General features: G+C 37.0%; 2 protein-coding genes across 49 annotated transcripts in view; both read left to right on the top strand.

The window, feature by feature from the left end:
- Positions 1–2,542, top strand: part of NR1H3 (nuclear receptor subfamily 1 group H member 3) — a 35,540-nt gene extending 32,998 nt beyond the window's left edge. For 3 of the 4 annotated variants that reach the window (XM_039357950.1, XM_039357959.1, XM_039357944.1), the window contains one exon: positions 682–2,542. In XM_039357950.1, coding sequence (XP_039213884.1) covers positions 682–828 — 147 coding nt within the window. In that variant the 3' untranslated portion in view covers positions 829–2,542. The remainder of the gene's footprint in view (positions 1–681) is intronic. The other variant, XM_039357937.1, reaches the window with a different exon arrangement.
- Positions 2,543–3,383: 841 nt separating this feature from the next.
- MADD (MAP kinase activating death domain) overlaps positions 3,384–21,294 on the top strand; it is a 91,238-nt gene continuing 73,327 nt past the window's right edge. For 43 of the 45 annotated variants that reach the window (XR_005558485.1, XM_039357837.1, XM_039357800.1 and 40 more), the window contains exons 1-5: positions 3,384–3,457; positions 9,268–9,334; positions 15,790–15,959; positions 18,260–18,874; positions 20,917–21,220. Coding sequence is in view for 44 of the 45 variants with exons in the window: in XM_039357837.1 (XP_039213771.1) it covers positions 15,898–15,959; positions 18,260–18,874; positions 20,917–21,220 (981 nt within the window). In the remaining variant the exon portion in view is untranslated. The other 2 variants (XM_039357537.1, XM_039357546.1) reach the window with 2 other exon arrangements.

Here is a 21,294-nt window from a genome sequence, read left to right as displayed (position 1 = left end):
TTACACCAAATGCATATTTCCCCTGAAGTTGCTGCAGTTGAGCCAGGCTGCTGCAGGACCTCAAAAAATAAAATAAAATAAGCAACTACTTTATTGGGTTGCAAACAGGTGCTATTCCAAATCAGCTTTTTGCTTTTAAATCCAAGCAATGTGCTACTCTTTCTACATTCGGTGTTACTGTTACTTTGTCATTTTACATTTATTCAGTTTTAGGAATAAAAAGAACAGAAAATGTATGTTTTCTCAGAGAATAGACTTATGTCTAGTGCTTTTGATCATTCTGATATCTTTTAGTCAGAGATACTAAGGAGGATAGTGTTGTTCTATTGAAGCAGTGGGGAGGGGTTTTTGTTCTTTTTTTTTTTTTTTTTTTTACAAAAAATGATAGTTGAAGAATTGGAAGTTCATGGAATCTTTGGGGAGCAAATATTAAGATTCAAATACCTAGTACCATGCTTAGCGTATGATTACATTTATTTAGTTATTCTATAGTTGATAGCATAGAAATTTGAGACTGTTGGGCCAGTCCACAATGCTACTTTGCTCCTCTATGCTTTAAAATGTTATTACCCTTATAGTAGGCAAATGGTTTTTAATCTTATTCTACATATAAAAAGTAAAACAGAGGAACAGAATTTTGATCATTCTGATATCTTTGTCTATTTCTGTATGATCTTATAGGATCATCTAATGTTCCCACGGATGTTAATGAAACTGGTCAGCCTTCGGACTTTAAGTAGTGTTCATTCTGAACAAGTGTTTGCTCTTCGGCTACAGGACAAAAAGCTGCCACCACTTCTTTCAGAGATCTGGGATGTCAATGAATGAGTATACTATCTAAGGATAGTGAGCGATTACACTGATTATCTTTTGCCAATAAAAACTATTCTCCTTATCAAAAGCACTGAAGCATTCCAGAAGACTGTGATTTCTTTGCTCTGATGAAATATATACAGTATATAGAAAACAAATGAGAAGGATCACATGACGCTTTGGTCACTATTTTCCAAAAATGGAACTGAAACACCTAACATGGAAGAGTAAAAAAATCCCCCCACTAATAATTTTCCAGGCAGTTTTTCTTTAACCATTTTTTCATATTTAATTTCAAGGCCACCATCCAAACCTATAGAATCTTTTTGGGAATTTTAGAAGCAAGCTTCCTTGTGTATCATTTTTCTCCCCTCTTGGTTATATATAGTTAAAATATGTTGACATTAGAAACAATTGATAGAGAGCTGGATAGACTGTTGACATATGTGGCTTAGGTGCCTTTTTGTGGACTTTTGAGAAGCATCACTTTGGATTGAAAGGATAGCTATACTATACAAAGGACCTTTTGCAATATTTCTGTTCTCCATCCCCTCAACAGGAAATAGGCCATTACCAATATATACTGATACAATATGGAGGAAGACATGATTTTTATTATATGAAACTCGTTTGAAAATGGAAAGGTGCATCATATATATCCATAATCTAGATGACTGCTGCTCACTGTCTTTCTATATAGTACAAAATATACTATATTGGATTATAACATACTGTAATTACATATAAGATTACCACTTTTCTCTTTTATTCATCTGTGCATTAAGAGACAAATCTAAATAGTGGTCATTATGGCTAAACATTTTCTTATCTCCCCTCTACTAGTTCTTTACTTAAAATTTCCCCCTTCTCTGAAAAAACCATTTAGGTGGAAATACAGATTAGTATCTTTGCCAAAAATGATGATGCATGCATTATGTTGCAGTCCTGGCTTTTCATTGTTGGACCCAGTGTTGAATATTAGTATTTAAGTCATAGGTTTTGCATCATGTCATGATGCACATAAGGTAAATTGCCTCCCTGGATGGATGCCTGTAGTGGGAAATTTCTTAAATGTTGCCTTTGGATAACTTCAGGAAGGAAAAGAACCTAATTTGTGTATATCATTAAAAATTATTGTGTAGTGAGGGTGTGAAGGCCAAGTTTATATCTTTCCATCCTTAACTTAAACTTGTTCAGTTTTTTCAAGATGGCCCATATATTCACAAAGAGCTTAGTGTTTACAGCCTAAACCTCAGGAATGAGTGAAGTTTAACTTATTGATGGCAGTGGATTTAGGCATAAATATACTTTCCTAGGAATAGTTGTTAATGGAATAAATAACTTGAAAAGTATACACCAACATACTTGCAAGGATATCTTGATACTAGAAATTATATCGGACATTTCTTGGTACACTAATTAATAGTGCTTGCTTCTTTCAGCATTTAAATTGGCTTTCTTTGCAGATGTGCTAGAACTTAGGCCCTTGAACCAGTATAATTACTATGTAGCAAGTGCCATATCTGTGGTGTCAGCTTTATGACTATTTTGCACATGAAATTGGTCTGCCAGTATTGGCCCTTTACCTGAGAAAGCACATATATAACAATTTACCATGTTGTAATAACCCTTTGCAATTACAGAACTTCTTGGGTTTAATTCTACATTTTTAATTACTATTTCTCAGAAATGTAATTTTATGTAAAAGAATAAAATCTAATAAGAAAAATCTGTCTCATAATGCATCAAAATTTATTCTTCTGCTGAAAATGCACATGTAAACCTTATTGGCTTCCTCAAGACTTATGAATTGACAGAAATTAATTTAAAAGTGAATGACCACTTGCAACTCCCCCCCTTTTTAATTTGTTGTAATTTAAGATCTTAGTTATATACTTCTGTTAACATGGCCTATTTTCAAATGAATGATACCTCGAAATTTGGCTGTGAGAAACAGCTTCATAACTGGAAGCTTTCAAGAAGAGATCGGACTGCCATCTGTCAGAAATGGTGTAGGCCAGGGTCTCCTGCTTGGGCAGGGTGGGGGCTTGGACTAGATCAGGGGTAGGCAACCTTGGCTCTTTTATGACTGGTGGACTTCAGCTCCCAGAATTCCTAAGCCAGCCATACTGGCTCAGGAATTCTGGGAGTTGAGGTCCGCCAGTCATAAAAGAGCCGAGGTTGCCTACCCCTGGCCTAGATGACCTACAAGGACCCTTCCAACTCTGTTATCCTGATTCTGATTCTCCTTTGGAACATGGCGTCCTATTCTTTCGTTGCTTCTGAAAACGTAGGATTCGGCTTTCTCACGTTTATACAACAATTGGACTATTGTTGTAGGGGGGGGGAACACGGCTTATTATTAAGAACATACCTGTGTCAGGGCTGGCGCTTCTGCTCGGCCCTGGGATGCGCTGGCCTTGGTACTCAAGCCCCTGATGGTGACGCCCCTTCCCGCCCCTTCGGGCTTCGCGCCTTCTTCTTGCTCTTCTCTGTCCCCTCAGAATGGCTTAATGGTCCGTTCCCAGCGTCCAACGCCCGCCCTCTTTCCGCCTCTTGGTTTGCTCCTCCCCGTGCTGTTGATGCGGAACTGGCCGGCCGCCTGTCTGTCTGCGTGCGGGGAGGACGAGGCTTCCGCTGACAGGTAAGACGAACAGGCCGCGCTTAATGGCTGCAGGAAGCGTAGCGAGGCCGGCTGCCATCGCCCTCTCTGTGACATATGCGGCGGAGGGCTGAGGACGGCCAGGAAGGACGGCTAGTGTTAGAGTACGAGGAGCCTGTGGGGCGGATGGGCTTGGGAATGGAGGGAGGAGAAGGCGAGCTTGGGGAGGGACCGCGGGAAGCCGGTCCGTGCGGGAAGGGCTCTGCGTGGCTGGGAAGGCGGCGGGGACTTGGGCAGCGAAGGGTTGGTTGGCGTGGTGTTTGGGGTGACGAAGCACGGATGTCGTAGCAGGGAGGCAGGAGAATGGGAATGCAAGTTCAGAGATGGAAGGGGGCGGCTGCAACGGTTGACGCAGGGAAGGATTGCCGCGTGGGGTTGGGAGGTGTGGATAAACGTTGCGGGAGAGCTTGGGGGAACAGGGAGCGAGAGCGCCTGGGCCGTGGAAAACTGCAACAGTAGGTTGCGAGGAGCATGTGCTGTGGAAGGACTGTCTGTGTGTGAAAGAGAGAAAGGGGGGGGGGAGAGAGACTGTTATTCTGTTGTTGTTATTATTATTTATTATTATTAAAATTACCCGCGTGCAAGGTTTATCCGGATTTTGTGTCGTCACACCATACAAACCTTCATGCTGAAATATGCGCAGGACAAACTCCTTCCTTGATCCTGTATCCTTCAAGCTGCGCATCACCGTGGCAATTGTTTTCCTAAATTCTCTCCGTGGTCTTGCGGGAGGCTAAGGTTAAGCCAGGATGAAATTTAATTTGGATAGGGTGTTATATAAAAGCCAGCTAGCGTGGTTAGATAATGATTCGTTTTGTTCTGCAAATTGAAGCAATTGGTTTAATTAAATAAACTATGGCTTGAGTGTTATGTGTGTAAAACTACCTTAATCAGGATTATGGATAAGAGAATTTTACCAAAAATTGCATCTTGAAAATACCATTACGTTTTCAGTAGTTGCAATCTTTGGTCCCACAGCCCCAGCGTATTCTTTTGGAAGGTTTTATGTTATTCTAGAGGCCTCTAGATCTTCTCAAGTTTCATACTTAGGAACTTGAAAAATGTGCTATATATGCAGAAAATTTAGGTGAGTGATCGCACGTGCATTTGGAGGCTGCAGTTGTACAGCTGGAAAATTACAGATTGTTTACTATGGAAAAATAGATTTTATTTCCTCAGAGTTAAAGCAATCTGGAAAAGGAAAAAACATATTTGAAAGTAAATGCTATTGACAAGTTAGCCTGAATTGATGCACAGAGAACTAGGTCTCTAACATGCACAGTTGCATCAGTATATTTTACTTCTCTTGAATGTATCATCATATAAAGTTATCTGCCAAATAGTTATTGAATCTCAAACAATGGTAGGATTTTTTATAGCTATTTTTCAAAATGTTTCATGTTTTCAAAAATGATTCATGTTTTCAATTTTTTTTTCAAAATTTCATTTGAAAACATTTCTACTATATTATTAACTGATTTTTTTAGAATAAAATATTTGATCATTTAAAAATATTTAGATTGTAATGTTTTTAATCAACTTCTGAGTAGACTCTTGGGAGGATTTAGTTATTTAGTTCTTAATCTTGTATCTATGAAGTCTGGAAAATTTAGTATGATAAATATTTATCAAAGTTTATTTTAACTGTATAAAAGGATACTATCTTGTTAAAACATTCACAATTGCTTTTTGATCTGTATCTGTAAAACTTATATTGGTAATTTTCTCTTCTAATTTATTTTCAGTAACAATATTCAGTTATATAATAAATGATGAAATCCTCAAATGTGTATAATATCCATTGTGGAAATTTTTAGATCCTGGAACATTGGTGAATCTTTCATAGATTTTCCACAGTTGTGAGGCAGTCATTTTAAATAGCTTTGAAAATAGCCTTTCTAGAGTATCAATACTTTTAATTTTTACAGGTTCAGATTAAAGCCTTTCATTATTGCATTAAAATAATAAATGATAGCACATAGAAGTTCACTGTTTGCATTCTTAATATTTAGTGTGTGATCTGAATAATTTCCACTGCTATCTTTATAAGTAGACAGGCTATATATCCTGTAAAGAATAATTTTATTTATTACTTATTTACTTGCTTCAACCAAAAGATATATATAGTAGTTTCTGTATAGTTTGAAAATGCTAATTAAGAACACATTAGCTTTTCTTAAAAAAAACCCAATGACATTACTGTATAGAGGATTGTGAAAAGAAGTTATATATATTTTAGAAATGGATTTTCATGTCTTATTTACACTAACTGTGACGATACAAATGCACACTGGTGCTGCTTTGCAACATTTGATTTATTTTACTATCCAGGAATTTGTATGTTTTATCTGCAGTTAAATAGAAGTTGAGATCTGCATTTACATAGTAGGAGAACATTTTGTATCAGGAAACCCATCTTTGTGAATATCATTATATGAACATTTTAGATGTTACATGTTTAATGTTATGCAGAATTACATAAATATGGAAAATGATACATAGAAATATACAAATCTACTGTATAATTCTGATACAAATAGATCTTTGCAATTCCTTTCTCATCAAGAGAGACAGGCAACGGAAAGCATTTTGGCCTACATACTATATAGTTTTTATAATCCTATTTCCAATTATGGGATTAGCTACTCTGGATATTTCCAAACTGCTCTGGATTTGTTTAGTTTGCTTTGGTTAGTCTTATATAGGCTGCTTTTAGCTAGTTTTATATGGTTTTAGTCAGTTGCAGTAGATCATTTCGTTGAAAGAGCTGAGTCAGCTGTTTTAGCTCGTATGCATTCCTTTAATTTAGATAAATATGTTCAAATGAGACAAAACATTTTATATCATCACACACACATATATGATTTTCATCATAAATGTCATGAGAATATATTTTCTTTATAGTATATAATACAAAGAAGTTACAGAGCTTTAAAGTCTTCTGAATAGATCAAAGAATTGTTCCATAAAATCCATGTAAATTAAATGATTGTTCAAAAGACAGTGGTCTGCTGACAAGTCATCACTTCTTAACTCTGATCTGGTTGTATTAAGTAACTGTTTTTATCAGTTACCACTTATATGTCAGCTGATATATCTTTTCCTAGAGACTAATGGATGAATGTATCAGGCTATTATATCCCACCAATGGAATATAATACTTCTGGAACACAATATATCCTTCAGCCTAGCCTTATGTTTTGCCTCACAGTTTTTTTATAATTATTTGGGGAGAGGCAGTTATAATTTTGTATAGCGCCAACAAAGTGTGTTTCAAAGTTACAATATTATTTCATTTCTGAGCTGCAACTTATAGAATATAAGCAAGGAAAATCAAGTGGGAGCATTATGCAGGTGTTAAAAAGGGAATGAACTGACCTTAGTAGATTAAAATAAGGTTAATTGATGAAAATGGCTTCTGCTTCACATCTGAAAGAGCTCCAGTGGGGATCATGCTTAAGGTTATTTCTACTGTAGATATCTTTGTAGATTCCACAATAGTGGGAACTGCTCTTGAAAGATCTGAATTTCATTGTGGGTAAAATGTGGCACTGTTGCACCATACATAAAGAATAACAAGGGAGGATATAAGCCACCCAGAATCTCTGGATAGTGAGACGAGTGGCATATAAATTTAATAATTAAATATAAACATAATATGGCTAATATTAATTAGCTAAATTGGTTACTATTATGCTTCAAATCTAAATTTAGGATCCTGATCATTGCTTTCAAAGTCATCTACAACCTATGGACTAATCCAGTGTTTCTCAACCTTGACAATTTTAAGGCATGTGGACATTGCAATGCTGGCTGTGGAATTCTGGGAGTTGAAGTCCACATGCCTTAAAATTGTCAAGGTTGAGAAACACTGGACTAATCTCTCCAAGTATTAGGAAGAATAAGATTTTAACAAGTCTTCCACAAGCCTTTGTTATTGATTTGTGCTGTCTGAAGCCATCCAGAGAGAACAGATAGCTTACCTTGGTGATAGAGGCAAGGCAAGATAAGAATAATTTGAAGCAGAGTAAGTTGTCTATGTATATGCAATTCTTATCAAAATGGAAGATTGCTCAAAATTTAAGCCATTCTCCAAAAGAAGAATAGAGAGATATTATAAATGCACAACTTACCCAATTTCATGAAGCAAATTTTGTTTGTTTGATTTCCCCCCTCAACAAACATGAGCATTTGGCACACTTGCATATATATCGGCATGTAAGTTTGCATTTAATACACAGAGGAAAATATTACATTCCAAAAAAGAGATTCAGAATGAAAACGGCATTGAATTGAAATTAATTAAAATGAATGAATATTGATTAAAATTAATTGCTTGTGATGTTTAAAAATTAATCAAATCGGTTTCTTATATAAAACTATCTTAACAAATTCACTGAACAAGAGTGCAGAGAAAAAGTGGACTGGACTCCGTAAAAATAAACCTTATTTTGAATTATTGTATATCCTATTGAATTCAGTGGCTTTTACTTCTACTGTAGTATGCATAAACTGGTACCTTTCTGGGAATGGATCTATATAGCTCGGGTGTCAAACTGCCAGCCTATGGGTTGGATGCATCATAGCGAAACCGTGCCCACCCCATTGCCGACAATGGAAAAAAAGTCACAATATGTTGCGACATGTCAGGTGACGTTGCGAGTTTGACACCCCTGATATAGCTTGATTACCCATGTAAATCGGGGTGAAAATTGGGGAAAAGATTCTTGAGTTATTGAATTTTTTTTTGTTTCCAAAAAGTAATGAACCAGAAGATGCGTTTGTGCTGCGATAAAGTACTTGGAAACATTTTCATATTTATTGTATAATAAATCCAACTATATTCAATAATTTTTATTTCTAGGTTAGTATATTTATAAGTGCTATTTGATGAACTTGATAAACCCACCTCCTGTTTGGGAGCATGCTATCCCCACTTTCTTTTCATTTCCTTCCATGTACAAGTTCAAGTCCCGCCTTAGCATGAAAGCCAACTGAGTGACTTTGAGCTAGTCACTCTCTCAGCTCAACCCACCTCACAAGGTTGTTTTGGTGAAAATAGGAGGAGGACGGATGTGAAGGATATATTTGCCGCCTTGGGTTGTTTGCAAAAATAATAAAAGCAGGGTACAAAATAAATACTAAAATATAGGGCAAGTATCTGAAATGAAGACTCATTTCTCTGTTGAGATATCCCGCCAGTTGGTGATCCTGGTTTTCCGGAGTTCTTTTTTTTCTTATGGAGAGCTTTTGTAGACAGAATAAACTTTCCACTGGGACCATACAAAACCTGACATAATATAGAGCAGTGGTGGCGAATCTACGGCACGGGTGCCAGAGGCGGCACTCGGAGCCCTCTCTGTGGGCACATGTGCCGCTGCCCCAGCCTTGCCTCCCCTGTGACACCCTCCTCACCAGCAGCCCTCCTGGAGAAGGGTCGCCCCCCGAGCATAGCCCACGCGGAGCAGTGCAGTAAAGGACATGGCAGCCAGGCAGCGTAGACAAGACTCTGCCCTCACGCCCCATCGCGCACAGTTGATGTGGGGCGCGGGCAGAGGGTGTGGCTGCCATGGCGCTGCTGGGTGATCTGCGGCGGGCCCTGGAGGCGGTGAGTGGCCCTGCAGGCAGGCAGGGTGGGGGCGGAGCGAGGTGGGGCAGGGGGTAGAGTGGGGGGGCAGTTTTTGGGCACTCGGTCTCTAAAAGGTTCGCCATCACTGATATAGAGTGATAAGAGCTGATAAGGGGTGGTGTGCTTTGTCATTCATTTTGGTTCTCCCTTTCTTCCCTTGCAGCCAGTGTGAACATTTTGGCTAATCAATCACTGTCAACATCTTCAACTTTTGCATATTCTCAGTGAATGTAAGTAAACTGCCCTAATTATCACAGATAATTATTTGGGGAGGGCGGAACCTCATGCTTCCTTCAGGTAAATATGGCATGTAATTTCAAAGGCAGGAATCCTAGGAACACAAATGGATATTTCCAAAATATTGCAGAACAAGGACAAATAGGCATTTGGATATAATTGTACAAACTATGATAGTTTCCATAAAATTATTTAATTTTCCTGAATATATTTTAATATGCCCTTTAAAATCTTGATTATCCACCATAAAATTATGTTTCCTTTTTTTCTGCGTGCATCTCCTAGTTAGTAGCTACAGGCAATAAAATACTGGCTCGAAGCATAGGCTTACATAAAATACCATGAGCACTAGGACGAAACCAGGCAATGGTAATACAGTATATCAAATTAAAAATGAATGTTTTGAATATTAGCCTCCGAGAAGGCACAGTAATAAATACTGGAAGAATGTTGAAAAATATAATGAGACTACAGATGTAGCTAATGCAGTTGAAAAAATGTTGACATAACATGTTATATTTTATCAATAAAAGCAGTATATGATGGAAATAAAATGTGCATAAAAATAAATAGAATACTAAATGATTCAGCATTTAATTAAACAAAAATTATCTTGGTTGTTTAATATATATATGGATAAATTGTTTATGGTAATATTAAAGGTATATTGATCTAGTTGATTAATTTATATATCTTGGTAGACTGTTTTTCAAAGAGTAAATGGAGAAGTTTTAAGATGTAAAAATGCTGGTACATCAAGAGTGAGTTGTTTGGTGATAAATGAATAGTTGTCAAATAAAACAAAAATAGTTATTTATAAAGGCATGCTTCTGTCACCTTCATTGTATATTAATAAAAGTTTAGCATATAAGTTATTCAAGGTATGTGTGGCGAAGGAAAAAGATACAGAGTTAAGAATGAATAGGTGCTGAATGAATATGGATTGAAAATAAAAGTGAATTACTGGTATGAAAAAAGTATGGTGATGCATTGTGGTCATATAGACAGAATGAATGATTAAATTGTGAAACATGTATGAAGGGATATTCTCAGTGAAAGAAGAAGACCAAGAAAACCATAATTAGGTAGAGTTGCTGTGACCCTCTAAAAGATAAAGATGAGAAATTTAAAGAAGGGGGTGTGATGGGTCAGTTGTTAAAAACATTGAGCTTGTCAGCTGGAAATCTGACAGCCTGAGTTCGAGACCTGAGTTCTGCATGATGGAGTGAGCTCCCGTTCTTGCCCCAGCTCCTGCCTGTCTAGCAGTTGAAAATGTGAGTAGATAAATAGGTAACACTTTGTGGGTGTCAATGCTGCTAACATCGGATGTTCTTGCTTTGACAACAGATGGAAATGTAGCCATCTTTTCTCTATCGCTTTTAGAGTTCGTTGATGCTGGGAGGGGGAATGTGGATGAGAGTCCAGCTAGTCATAAGAATAATAACTCAGCCGTGGGAACCCAAAGTTAATAGGTCCAGGGTTGATAGAAATTTGGTAGGCAGGAGAGATGGTGAGAAAGCCCGCATTTCAAGTTAATTGGGGAATGTGATTTATGACTGTTAATTGGAGGAGGGAATTGCACTTTGCTACTTTGTGTCAAGGGAGGGGAATTCAGATTTTGACTTCAACTATGTAGTGCCGATACTTTGTTTCTCGAATAAAAGATTCTTTAAGGAAAACAATGCCTCGAAGTTCTTTTGAAGAGATTCATCTATCAGAACCATGACAGTGGGAAGATAACATTGTTGGCGTATAATCATGCTGGCTATATGACCATAGAGATGTTTTCAGACAACAGTGGTTCCCTTGGCCAAGAAACGGAGATGAGCACCATCCCCTACAGTCAGACATGACTGGACTATTTCAAGTCCATGACCCTGTGACAACATTAAGAGTTTCTACCATCAGTCCCTTGTTGAGTAAATGATTTTCTCAGACTCCCATCTCATTAGCTTCAGTTCTTACAATAAGGATTTCCACTTCATGTTAATTGACAATTAACTATTTAAAATGGCCTCATTCACTTTTTATCAATAACCAGTGCTTTTTTTGTAAAAAAAAAAAAAAAAAAAAAGGGGTGCCAGAACTCACACATGTCATACAACCCGCCTTGCCTACCCTACAAAGTTCCATCCCAAAAAGGTGCCGGAACTCTGTTCTGGGCGTTCTATGACAAAAAAAGCCCTGTCAATAACAATTCTTATTTTTCATCAATAAAAATTCTTATGTGACTGTGTTATGCTTAATAACTTTTCAGCCTAGGGAGCCTAACTTTTGCATCTGATTCATTTTTAAAATTTATCTTATTCATTGACTTCAAAAAACTGAAGATTTCCCTTACTAAGGTACCAGAAGTTGAGTGTACGGTCAACAGGGCTATGGGGAAATGGATGGAGCAAATTGAAGCAGAGGCAAGCACAGCCGGGCAGGAGAAGCATGAGGTCCTCACCTAATGACCACGTAGTCCTCCCTTAATGACCATGTGATGCTTCACCTGCTTTGCTTAGTGGTAGAAATTCCGGTCCCAATTAGGATTGTTAAGCCAAGACTACCTGTAACTTAATTATATCCCTGTTTCTCAGGATAACGCAATAACTTATATATTCTATCTACACTTTTAAATAGCAGTAGGCAACCCATGACCCAATGAGTCAATTGTTTCATGGGTATTTTCTTAACTCAGCTGAGAAACAGTATGATCATGGGCAGGAAAAAAGCAGCGGGAACAGGAGCAACTTCCAAATTTCTGCCGGCTTCCCCACTGATTTTCCTTGTAGGAAGCTGGAAGGGAGTGCTGGAAATGATTATATGATTGTAGCTTGTCATAGTAGTGCAGCAGCACAATAGCATGGAAGCAGCCATAAGTTTGCCAAATTTAAATGCCATGTTGCCATGTGGTGAATTGTTTTACCCAATTGAAGAGAAACAGCATGAAAGTTTTAGTATTATACAGATAAACTAATTCTTGTTTTGTTTTTTTGGAAACATCACCTTAGATATTTAAATGAAGTTCCCAGAAATTATTAAGGTACCAGATTTGGCCCTCAGTCTTTTTTGCACATATAGATACAATTAAATTAAGAAGATTCACAATCTGATTTATATATCGTGGTCTGTGCATATGGAATGCTTTGAAGGAAAATTTCTAACTTATATTTAGTAGACAATTTTAAGAAAATTGTATAGACGTATTGAGAGATCAGATTGTATATAGTTGTAGATTGTGGATTAATACAAATTTGATCAAATGTAAAGAAAAGCTGGTAGTGTTTATATATACTGGAAAAGCCCTAATGATTAGGAAGTTACAACACCAAAGAGGAGCCCCCAAAACCATAGTAAATGACTGGCTCAAGGAAGATATTTTACTTCCTAGGGCAGGAGTAGGCAACCTTGGCTCTTTTATGACTCATGGACTTCAACTCCAAGAATTCCTGAGCCAGCACTAGCTCAGGAATTCTAGGAGTTGAAGTCTACGAGTCATAAAAGAGCCAAGGTTGCCTACCCCGTCCTAAAGGAATGTTGTTTGGAGTGCAGGTGAAGTTGATATATTTATGCATGCAAGTGGAGGGAGGAGCTGATGTTCTTCTATAAATAGTTATAATGTGGTATGATCTAGGGACTAGAAGATGAGTTGCTATGGAGACTGATCTGAATCAGATTACCCAAGGTTCCTGTTATCCAGCTTTATATGTATGACATACAATTGTAATTGAAAGACTAGTATTTGTTGACTGATATATTTAATCATATATCAAATTCATCTGTAAGCATGGCTGTTGAGGAATGCAGGAGTGCACAGTATTATCCTGTGGGGTCATTTTAAAATGTATTAAAAATTGGGGCTGATACTCTCAGGAACGTGCATGTATAGATAACATGCTATAAAGGCAGGGCAAGATATTTTAGAAGACATCGATGATGATGATGATGATGAGACATCTATGCTTTTTTTTAAAATCTCCAAAACTTGGTATTTTATACAGTGAGTCCTCAATTTACAACCACAATTGAGCTCAAAGTTTCTGTTGCTAAGTGAAACAGTTGTTAAGTGAGTTTTGCCTCATTTTACAACCTTTCTTGCCAGAACTGTTAAGTGAATCACTGTAGTTGTTAAGTTAGTCACATGGTTGTTAAGTGAATCTGGCTTCTCCATTGACTTTGCTTGTCAGAAAATTGCAAAAGCTGATCACATGACCCCGGCCCAGCCACTCTCCCGCCCCTGGCCAGACCCCTGCAGTCTCGCCTCATGCCTGGAGGTGGAAGACGTGCCTTCAGTGCACCTCCAGCTGTGCGGCCCGATACTGGTGCGCGGATCAGGGGTAGGGGAACTCTATTTTAGAGCGTCGTTGAGGCCATCTGGAGATTTATCCGTGTCGGGGTCACCTGAGTAGTGCAAATGGGTATGGAGCCTTCTTGGAACTGCTGAAAGGACTGTGTTGTAGACTGGAGGGAGATGATATCGCATCCCTCCCCCTCTGTTGAGAGAGGGCTGTTCAGTTTTGACATAGATGGCTTCTTTGACCCCTCTTTCAAACCAGTGATTCTCTCTGTCCAAAATGTTTCCAAAATAATTCAATTCAAAGTAATTGTTAGAGGGCCACAAATTATTGCCAGTACCTCTTCCTCCTAGAGAATTCCATAGCAATATCCATTTTCCCTTCTTTAAGAATAGTTTGATAACTCATAATAATGAAAACAATTAACATTAAACAAAATAAAATTTAAAAGCCAGCCTTGTCCTGGAGCAGTTTTTACCTTGCAATTATCCAGGGGATTAATATTGTTTCAAGGTGTTTTAAACTAAAAAGTGTATTAGATGTGTGTATTTAATACTGAAGTATTTATGCATTCTTTTTTCTTCTTTACTTCCTCTTTTTGTTCTTAACTAGTAAAATATTACCTAAAATTAAGGTAAGGAGGCAGACTTTTGAGTAATATGATTAAATATTTTGCTGTTTGTTTATAATATAATTTTCCATGCCTCCTTCCCATTTTTTCCGTTTCCCTTTAAAATTATTATCAGTATTTTGAGGTTTTATTATAGTAATACTTTTAAGTCTCTGTATTTTTTCTATTATAATAATTTAGCATTATAATATTTTAAAAACTATGAAAATTATGAGCACAAAAATACTAAGCATTAAAACATAATGCTTACAATTTTAACAAATTATAAAAACATCTATAGCTAAATTTTGTAATGAATTGAAGTAATCAAACTTAGGTATATGTTACTATTGAACAATCAAATTGGCTACATTTTATTTAAGAATATAAACATAATTAATATTATTGAGTTCCATCTGTTCTAGTTTTTAGTTGTGTCCTAGTAGATATTTTCAGAAACTTTTGTGAATGTATCGGTAGTGCTCTTATGTCAGAAATTCACAATTCTCTAGGTTGCTTGCTAGATACAAAATATATATTGTCATGAATGTTTACTGCAAGAGTCATTTCAGCCCCTTCTTTACTTCTGGTGGATAGGAAATTTTAAGTCTTTTAAAATACAAAGGCAGAACTAGAGAAAGAAACATCTTTGAACAGAGTATAAATAGTTCTCATAATTGAGCCAGCGATTTTGGTAGTAAGTGGTCACAATCATAAAGCAGGTCACCGCATGACCACTCCCAATTTTATGACTTTTTTTGTGACGGTTGTTAATCAAAATGCAGTGATTGTAAAGCTAACCCATTCGCTATGGGGTGTTTTTTTTCTGGAAACTGAGAGGAAACATTGGTTTCCAGCAAAAATGAACATATGTGACCCTAGGAAGTTGCAAGGAACCGTAAATGTGAACTGGTTGTTGAGTGCCCAAAGAGGGCCCAGGATTGTTGTGATGGAAGGCATGGATGTTTAGACTTTGAATCTGCTTGTTAAGGCCTTTTTGTGTGTGTGTGTGTGGGGGGGGTCATTGTAACTTTGAATAATTGTTAAATGGTTGATTGTAAGGACTACCTGTATTAAGGATTTAGAAATGCTTATTGGATAATGTGCTCCTGAACATAAGCAGAAAGCTGAAATAATTCCTTTTTCATTTAACTAAACATAAGCTAGGTGAGATGCAGACACTTAAGTCAACCCTCTTGTTATTTGCTGTAGAAGACAAAATGGGCTTTTCAGGGCAAAGAAATGAGGAAATCTCCAATGCCAAATTTAGGAAAAGCATGGGATTGCTAGTTATAATTCTGATTAATTTTGGACTTTTCAGAAATTTGGCGAATATGCAGGTAATTGAAAAGATGAAACTTCTGTTTTCAGTCTTGGATGTAGTTTCCCTTGTTATATTTACCAGATAGACATAAAAGAGGTGAAACTCTGAACAGTGTTCGGCATAGGTTGATGTTTGTAATATCTATCACAAATTGCTCAGATGGTTACTTATTATCAAGTCATTACTGTTGATGAATGCAAATCTAATCTTGAATGGAATATTTCTTACTTGTAGGTTCATGTCGCAATTTCCAGAGGCATTCTCTTTAGCACACGTACTGGATATTAGATGGACCAATGACAAAGGAATTCATTGAGATGACATAGTCTAGGAAGCGAGACCATGGTGCAAAAGAAGAAGAGCTGTCCTCGCTTACTTGATTACCTTGTGATTATTGGAGCCAGGTATAGTAAACCGCTAGATGTGTTTGCTTAGAATAAATATACACATATTATCACAATGGTCTGATAAAGGGGTATAGAAAATAGTAAATAGCTGCTGCCATTAATCACCAGCAAGGTGGGAGGGGGAACATTTATGTTTACTAGTGATGCTACAGTGATTAGAATGCAGTACTGCAGGCTAATTCTGGCCACTGTCAGCCGTTTGATTCTCACTGATTCAAGGTTGACTCAGCCTTCCATCCTTCTGAGGTTGGACCCAGATAGTTGAGGCAATTTGCTGACTCTGTAAACCACTTAGAGAGGGCTGTAAAACACTATGGAGCGGTATATAAGTTTACGTGCTATTGCTATAGAGTATCTCTATAAAGTATCCAAAATAATGGGCGGCTCCTACAGTATCATAAATGCAAAACCACATTGAATAAGGAAGAGTGCCTGATGCAGGTGTCCCAGGTCTCCGTTTATTCATTTATTTCTTAGATTTTTATCCTGCCTTTATTATTTTATAAGTAACTCAAGGTGGCGAACATATATATTCCTTCCTCCTTCTTTCCCCACAATAGCAATGCTGTAGGTGGGGTGATCTGGGAGTGAGTGAGTGACTAGCCCAAAGTCAACCAGCTGGCTTTCATGCCTACAGCAGGACTGCCTCCCACATATGTCTGCAAGCTTTGGATATTGCTTGACATCACAAGACTTGATATGAGTGCTAGTATGCCAAGATCTCTGCATTTCTTCTGACAGAAACATTAAAAATAATCTGGAAAAACTTAATTATAAACAACCTTTAGATGATGCAGTATAGACGGTGAACTTAGTCCATTTGATTAATAACAAGTAACCAATGCAACGTATACCTTGGAATAAGAATTAAATAAAATTATCTAAAAAAGGGAAAAGATGTGTGTGAAATATTTCTGAGTTACTGTGGAGTCTATGATTGCAAGCAAGGTACAGAAGAAAAGGTGGTCTGCCACATGCATATCTCTTTTTAATACCCTCATTGGCAATGATAGCAGTGTGCAATAGCATATTGTCCAACTGCTGTGACATAAACTTTCTCTACCTCCCTTATAGGAAAACAATCTGTTTTTCTATCTTATGATGGTGGAGAGAAGGTAGTTAAGTGGGTGTTTTAGGGGGGGAAATGTTGGGAGAGTAAGATCACCCACATTCCATCTGTTCCTCTTTCATTGCTGGTGGCAGGCTCCAACAGTTGCTTTTCACTAAAAAACAAGCCGAGTAAGGAATTTACATAATTTTATAACACGTGGCTTGCTCCCTTATTTACTTTTTAGCAGGATTTTTGTATTGGTAATATTACTTGCTGTAATTTATATATTTATTCATTTGTTCCATTGTCAATTCCAACTGTCTCTGGACAGTTTATAATATAAACCATGATAAACTCTCCCCAAAACCAAGATGGAATTTAGCAATTCTATACAGCATTACAAAAAGTAACAAAAACACAACCGACAAGGGACCCCATCCATTTCAACCCAAGGCATGGGGGAACTACTGGGACTGTAAGGTTTTACAGAAAGTCAATGACATGCATTAAGCTTAAATTGTAGTTTTAATTAGTTGTTCAGTTACTATTTGAAGTTTATAATCTATATGGGTAGTAATTTAAATATTTTCTCAAGCAATTACTGTGGTATAATTAAACGCTTATGTTGTGACCTTTGGTCTCTTTGATTTTGATTTGAATTTCAGTTTATCTATTAATTCAGTTAACTGATTAATGCATCATTCTCTTTTACTGAAAGCTGTCCTTTCCCACTCTGACTTTCTTACGTGAAAGTAAAAATCATGATTATCTTCTTACAATTGAATTGCATATATAAAATTAGTTTATCACACTATCAAGGTAGTCTCACTATTGCCTCTTTTTCCTTGGCAAAAAATAGATCCATTTTGTTACTAATCATAAATTTCTTGTTTCTTGTTTTAAGCATCTAATTTTCCATTTAGGCTCTGCAGTCAGTTATTATAACTGCATCATTTTTTTAGTTATTATGGTGTGATACGTATATCAATCATAAGAGTATATTTTCACTATTCTGTCCAAACCTGTCAGGATTCATAAGCTCTCTTTGACATATTGCTGGTCAGGAAGATTAGTCATTTCTCTTCCTTCTGCAACCCCAGGATGGACTCCAGCCTACAACCTCCATTTGCAGGGAAAAAAAAGTTCCATGGTATTTGTGGTGTTTCCATTGGGAAGGTGTGCATCAGTGTGGCATTTCTACCTTAGTAATATATATTTCAGTATTTCTATATTTGTATTCCTGTAGGCAACCAAGCAGTGATAGTGTGGCACAGACACCTGAACTACTGCGCCGTTACCCCCTGGAAGACCACACTGATTTCCCACTGCCTCCAGATGTAGTCTTTTTCTGCCAGCCAGAAGGATGCTTAAGCGTGCGGCAGAAGCGGATGAGCTTGAGAGATGATACTTCCTTTGTCTTCATGCTCACAGATAAAGATACAGGCATCATCCGCTATGGGATATGCGTTAACTTCTATCGGTCCTTCCAGAAGCGTATTTCCAAGGAGAAGGGTGAAGGTAGTGGTGGACATCGTGTCCGAGATGGACAGAAGGCACCCAAATCTGGGGATGCTTCCACTGTGCAAGAAGAAAGAGCTAATGAAAGTTTAGAGAGCGGTGTCTCTCTGAAGCCACAGAGCACAGAGTCAGTTCCTGATACAAACCGTTCCCCTCGGAGTAAACCATCAGCAAAAGGCACTCATCGTTCTCGTAACAGTACCTTGACCTCCCTCTGCATTCTTAGTCACTATCCCTTTTTTTCTACCTTTCGTGAATGTCTGTACACTCTGAAGAAGCTGGTGGACTGCTGCAGTGAGAGGCTCTTAGGCAAGAAGCTTGCAATCCCTCGAGGAGTGCAGAGGTATAGATGGAATGGGTTTTTTTTTTCTTGATTCCAAATCTAAATGATACAATGGAGTATAAAATCTGCTTCATATAACTGGCCATTTTCCTAACAAAGTAAGAATGACTTAGATTCCCTGCTCTTTTCATGTGAGAATGTGTAGGCTGCATGAAGATCACAGAATCTAGGGAGGGAGTTTGTTGGTATAGTTGTAAAACATTGTTGTACCATAAACTGTCATTTATTTTCTAAAGACACAGTTTCTATTGCTTAAATAGTATGCCAAAATTAAAATCTTGATATATTTTTTCTTCTTTTTTGGGTTGAAGTTGTAAATTAAAATTAATTATTAACAATTATTAATTAAATTAATTATTAAATTAATAATTTAAAAGCCTGATAATATAAGAAAAGGTAAACTAGATAAACAATTTACATGCCTGTTTTCTCCTTTCATTACATTTTTCTCTTCTCTTGGCTAATCTGTAACCTCAAACCTTTCCACAAGATTCATACACAGCTAAAGGAGTAAAACTTCTTCTTCACAGACTTCGATACTCCAAAGACTTTATATAGGACTATAGGCTAGATAAGAAAGTTGAAAAAGAAATCAAGAGGAGAATGTAATGGAAAACCACTTCCATATGGGTTCTAGGAATACCATATGGATATATGTATAACTCAATGTTATAAGGACTCAAGCTTTATCCATGGTCTAGGTAGCTTTCATATATTTCAGACTCAAAAACTATTCAAGACTTTAGAAGTCAAAAGCAGCCCCTTGAATTGGACTTGGACACAAAATGGCAGCCATTGAAGCTGTATAGAATTGTGTGTCATGTTTTGACTTTCTAACTCCAACTGGAATGTCCAAATGCTGCATCTGTTTATTGAAAAGATTCTGAGATTTGATTACAGAGTTAGACATGAGAATTTTTGTGATTCCCCCCAAAATGTTCTGATCTTAGAAACTTGATTTCTTTAAGATACATGCATGAATACCATGTCAAAAATGTATGCATGGCACAGTATTCAATTATTTCCTTCTGTGAGCTTTGATAATACTGTAAATAAGATATACAAGGATAATAATAAGAAAAGAGGCACGAATAGAAGCCTTTTCAAGCAAACTGAAGGGAAATACATAAAATTAGTAGACCTAAACATACAATATTCAGATGATTTTGGACACTGATTTCTGTAATAGGTCTGCCACAATGGCTCTTTTAATTCTACTTTGGATTTCAGTAAAATGATATTGCTTTCTGCTTTTCAGATGCATAAGAATACTGTGTTACTTAAAATGTATTTATAAAATATTATTGTGTGTTATTTATCTAAAGTATTCTGATGGCTGTATAGTAAAAATTCCCGCAGTATGAGTCTGTGAAACCTGGTTGATTCCAAGAGTGATTTCATGCCTTACTAGTTTGAGCCTTGATTGCTTTCATCCTCAATGTAAAAAGATAATATTGCATATGTTACAAGAGAACTATTTATTTATAACTAGCTTATAATTTTGATTTATAAGGTTGCTGAATTAATCAATGACTGAATTTTTAAAAAGTTTATAGAATTATATTTCCAGAATGTTATTAGCATGTCATTTTAGCCCTGTTCTCTGTCTTTTCATAGTCTGAAAACTAAGATTGGGAGAATGTAATATACATAATTTGAAATGTATACTTCCAAGTCTGATCTTCTCCCCCACCACCAACCATGTGTAATATACTCATCTACCCCCTCAACCATGTATATACTTATTGCATGGCACAATGCTACACAATGCCTAAAACTGATAATAAAACAGATTGTACATTTTAAATAATTTTACAGTTGCTTTTTATATAGTAATCTTTTGAGTTTAGAGCAATGTATGAACTGGCCCATTATGGCTCAATGCTATATATGCAGTCTTTTGATTAAATATTATGTGTGTATGTAGTCAAAAAGCATCTTCTGAATCTTTATTGTTCTCTTGGAACAAAGCCTTAGCCTAATGTCTTTTGCAGGATTTTCAGTAGAACTGCTAAAGTATTAATCCTATCATTTTTATAAAGGGACACCATGTGGCGGATTTTCACAGGCTCACTGCTTGTGGAGGAGAAATCTAGTGCTTTGTTACATGATTTGCGTGAAACCGAGGCTTGGATTTATCGACTTCTTCGCTCACCTGTGCCAGTTGCTGGACAGAAGCGTGTGGATGTGGAAGTCTTACCTCATGAATTGCAGCCAGCTTTGACGTTTGCCCTCCCTGACCCTTCCCGCTTTTCTCTGGTGGATTTCCCTTTGCATTTGCCCTTGGAGCTGCTAGGTGTGGATACCTGCTTGCAAGTACTCTCCTGCATTCTTCTGGAACATAAGGTGAGAGGAAAACGCAGCCGATTCATTGTTAGGTAATTTAGCAGTGAGAACTGCATTGCCTTTTCACAATGTTT

The sequence above is a fragment of the Crotalus tigris genome, unplaced genomic scaffold (genome assembly GCF_016545835.1).
Source record: "Crotalus tigris isolate CLP2741 ecotype Arizona unplaced genomic scaffold, ASM1654583v1 scf7180000017576.4783729, whole genome shotgun sequence".
In the NCBI taxonomy this organism is placed as follows: domain Eukaryota; kingdom Metazoa; phylum Chordata; class Lepidosauria; order Squamata; family Viperidae; genus Crotalus; species Crotalus tigris.
The sequence above is the reverse complement of the archived record's forward strand: the minus strand, read 5'-3'. Positions and strand labels throughout refer to the sequence as shown.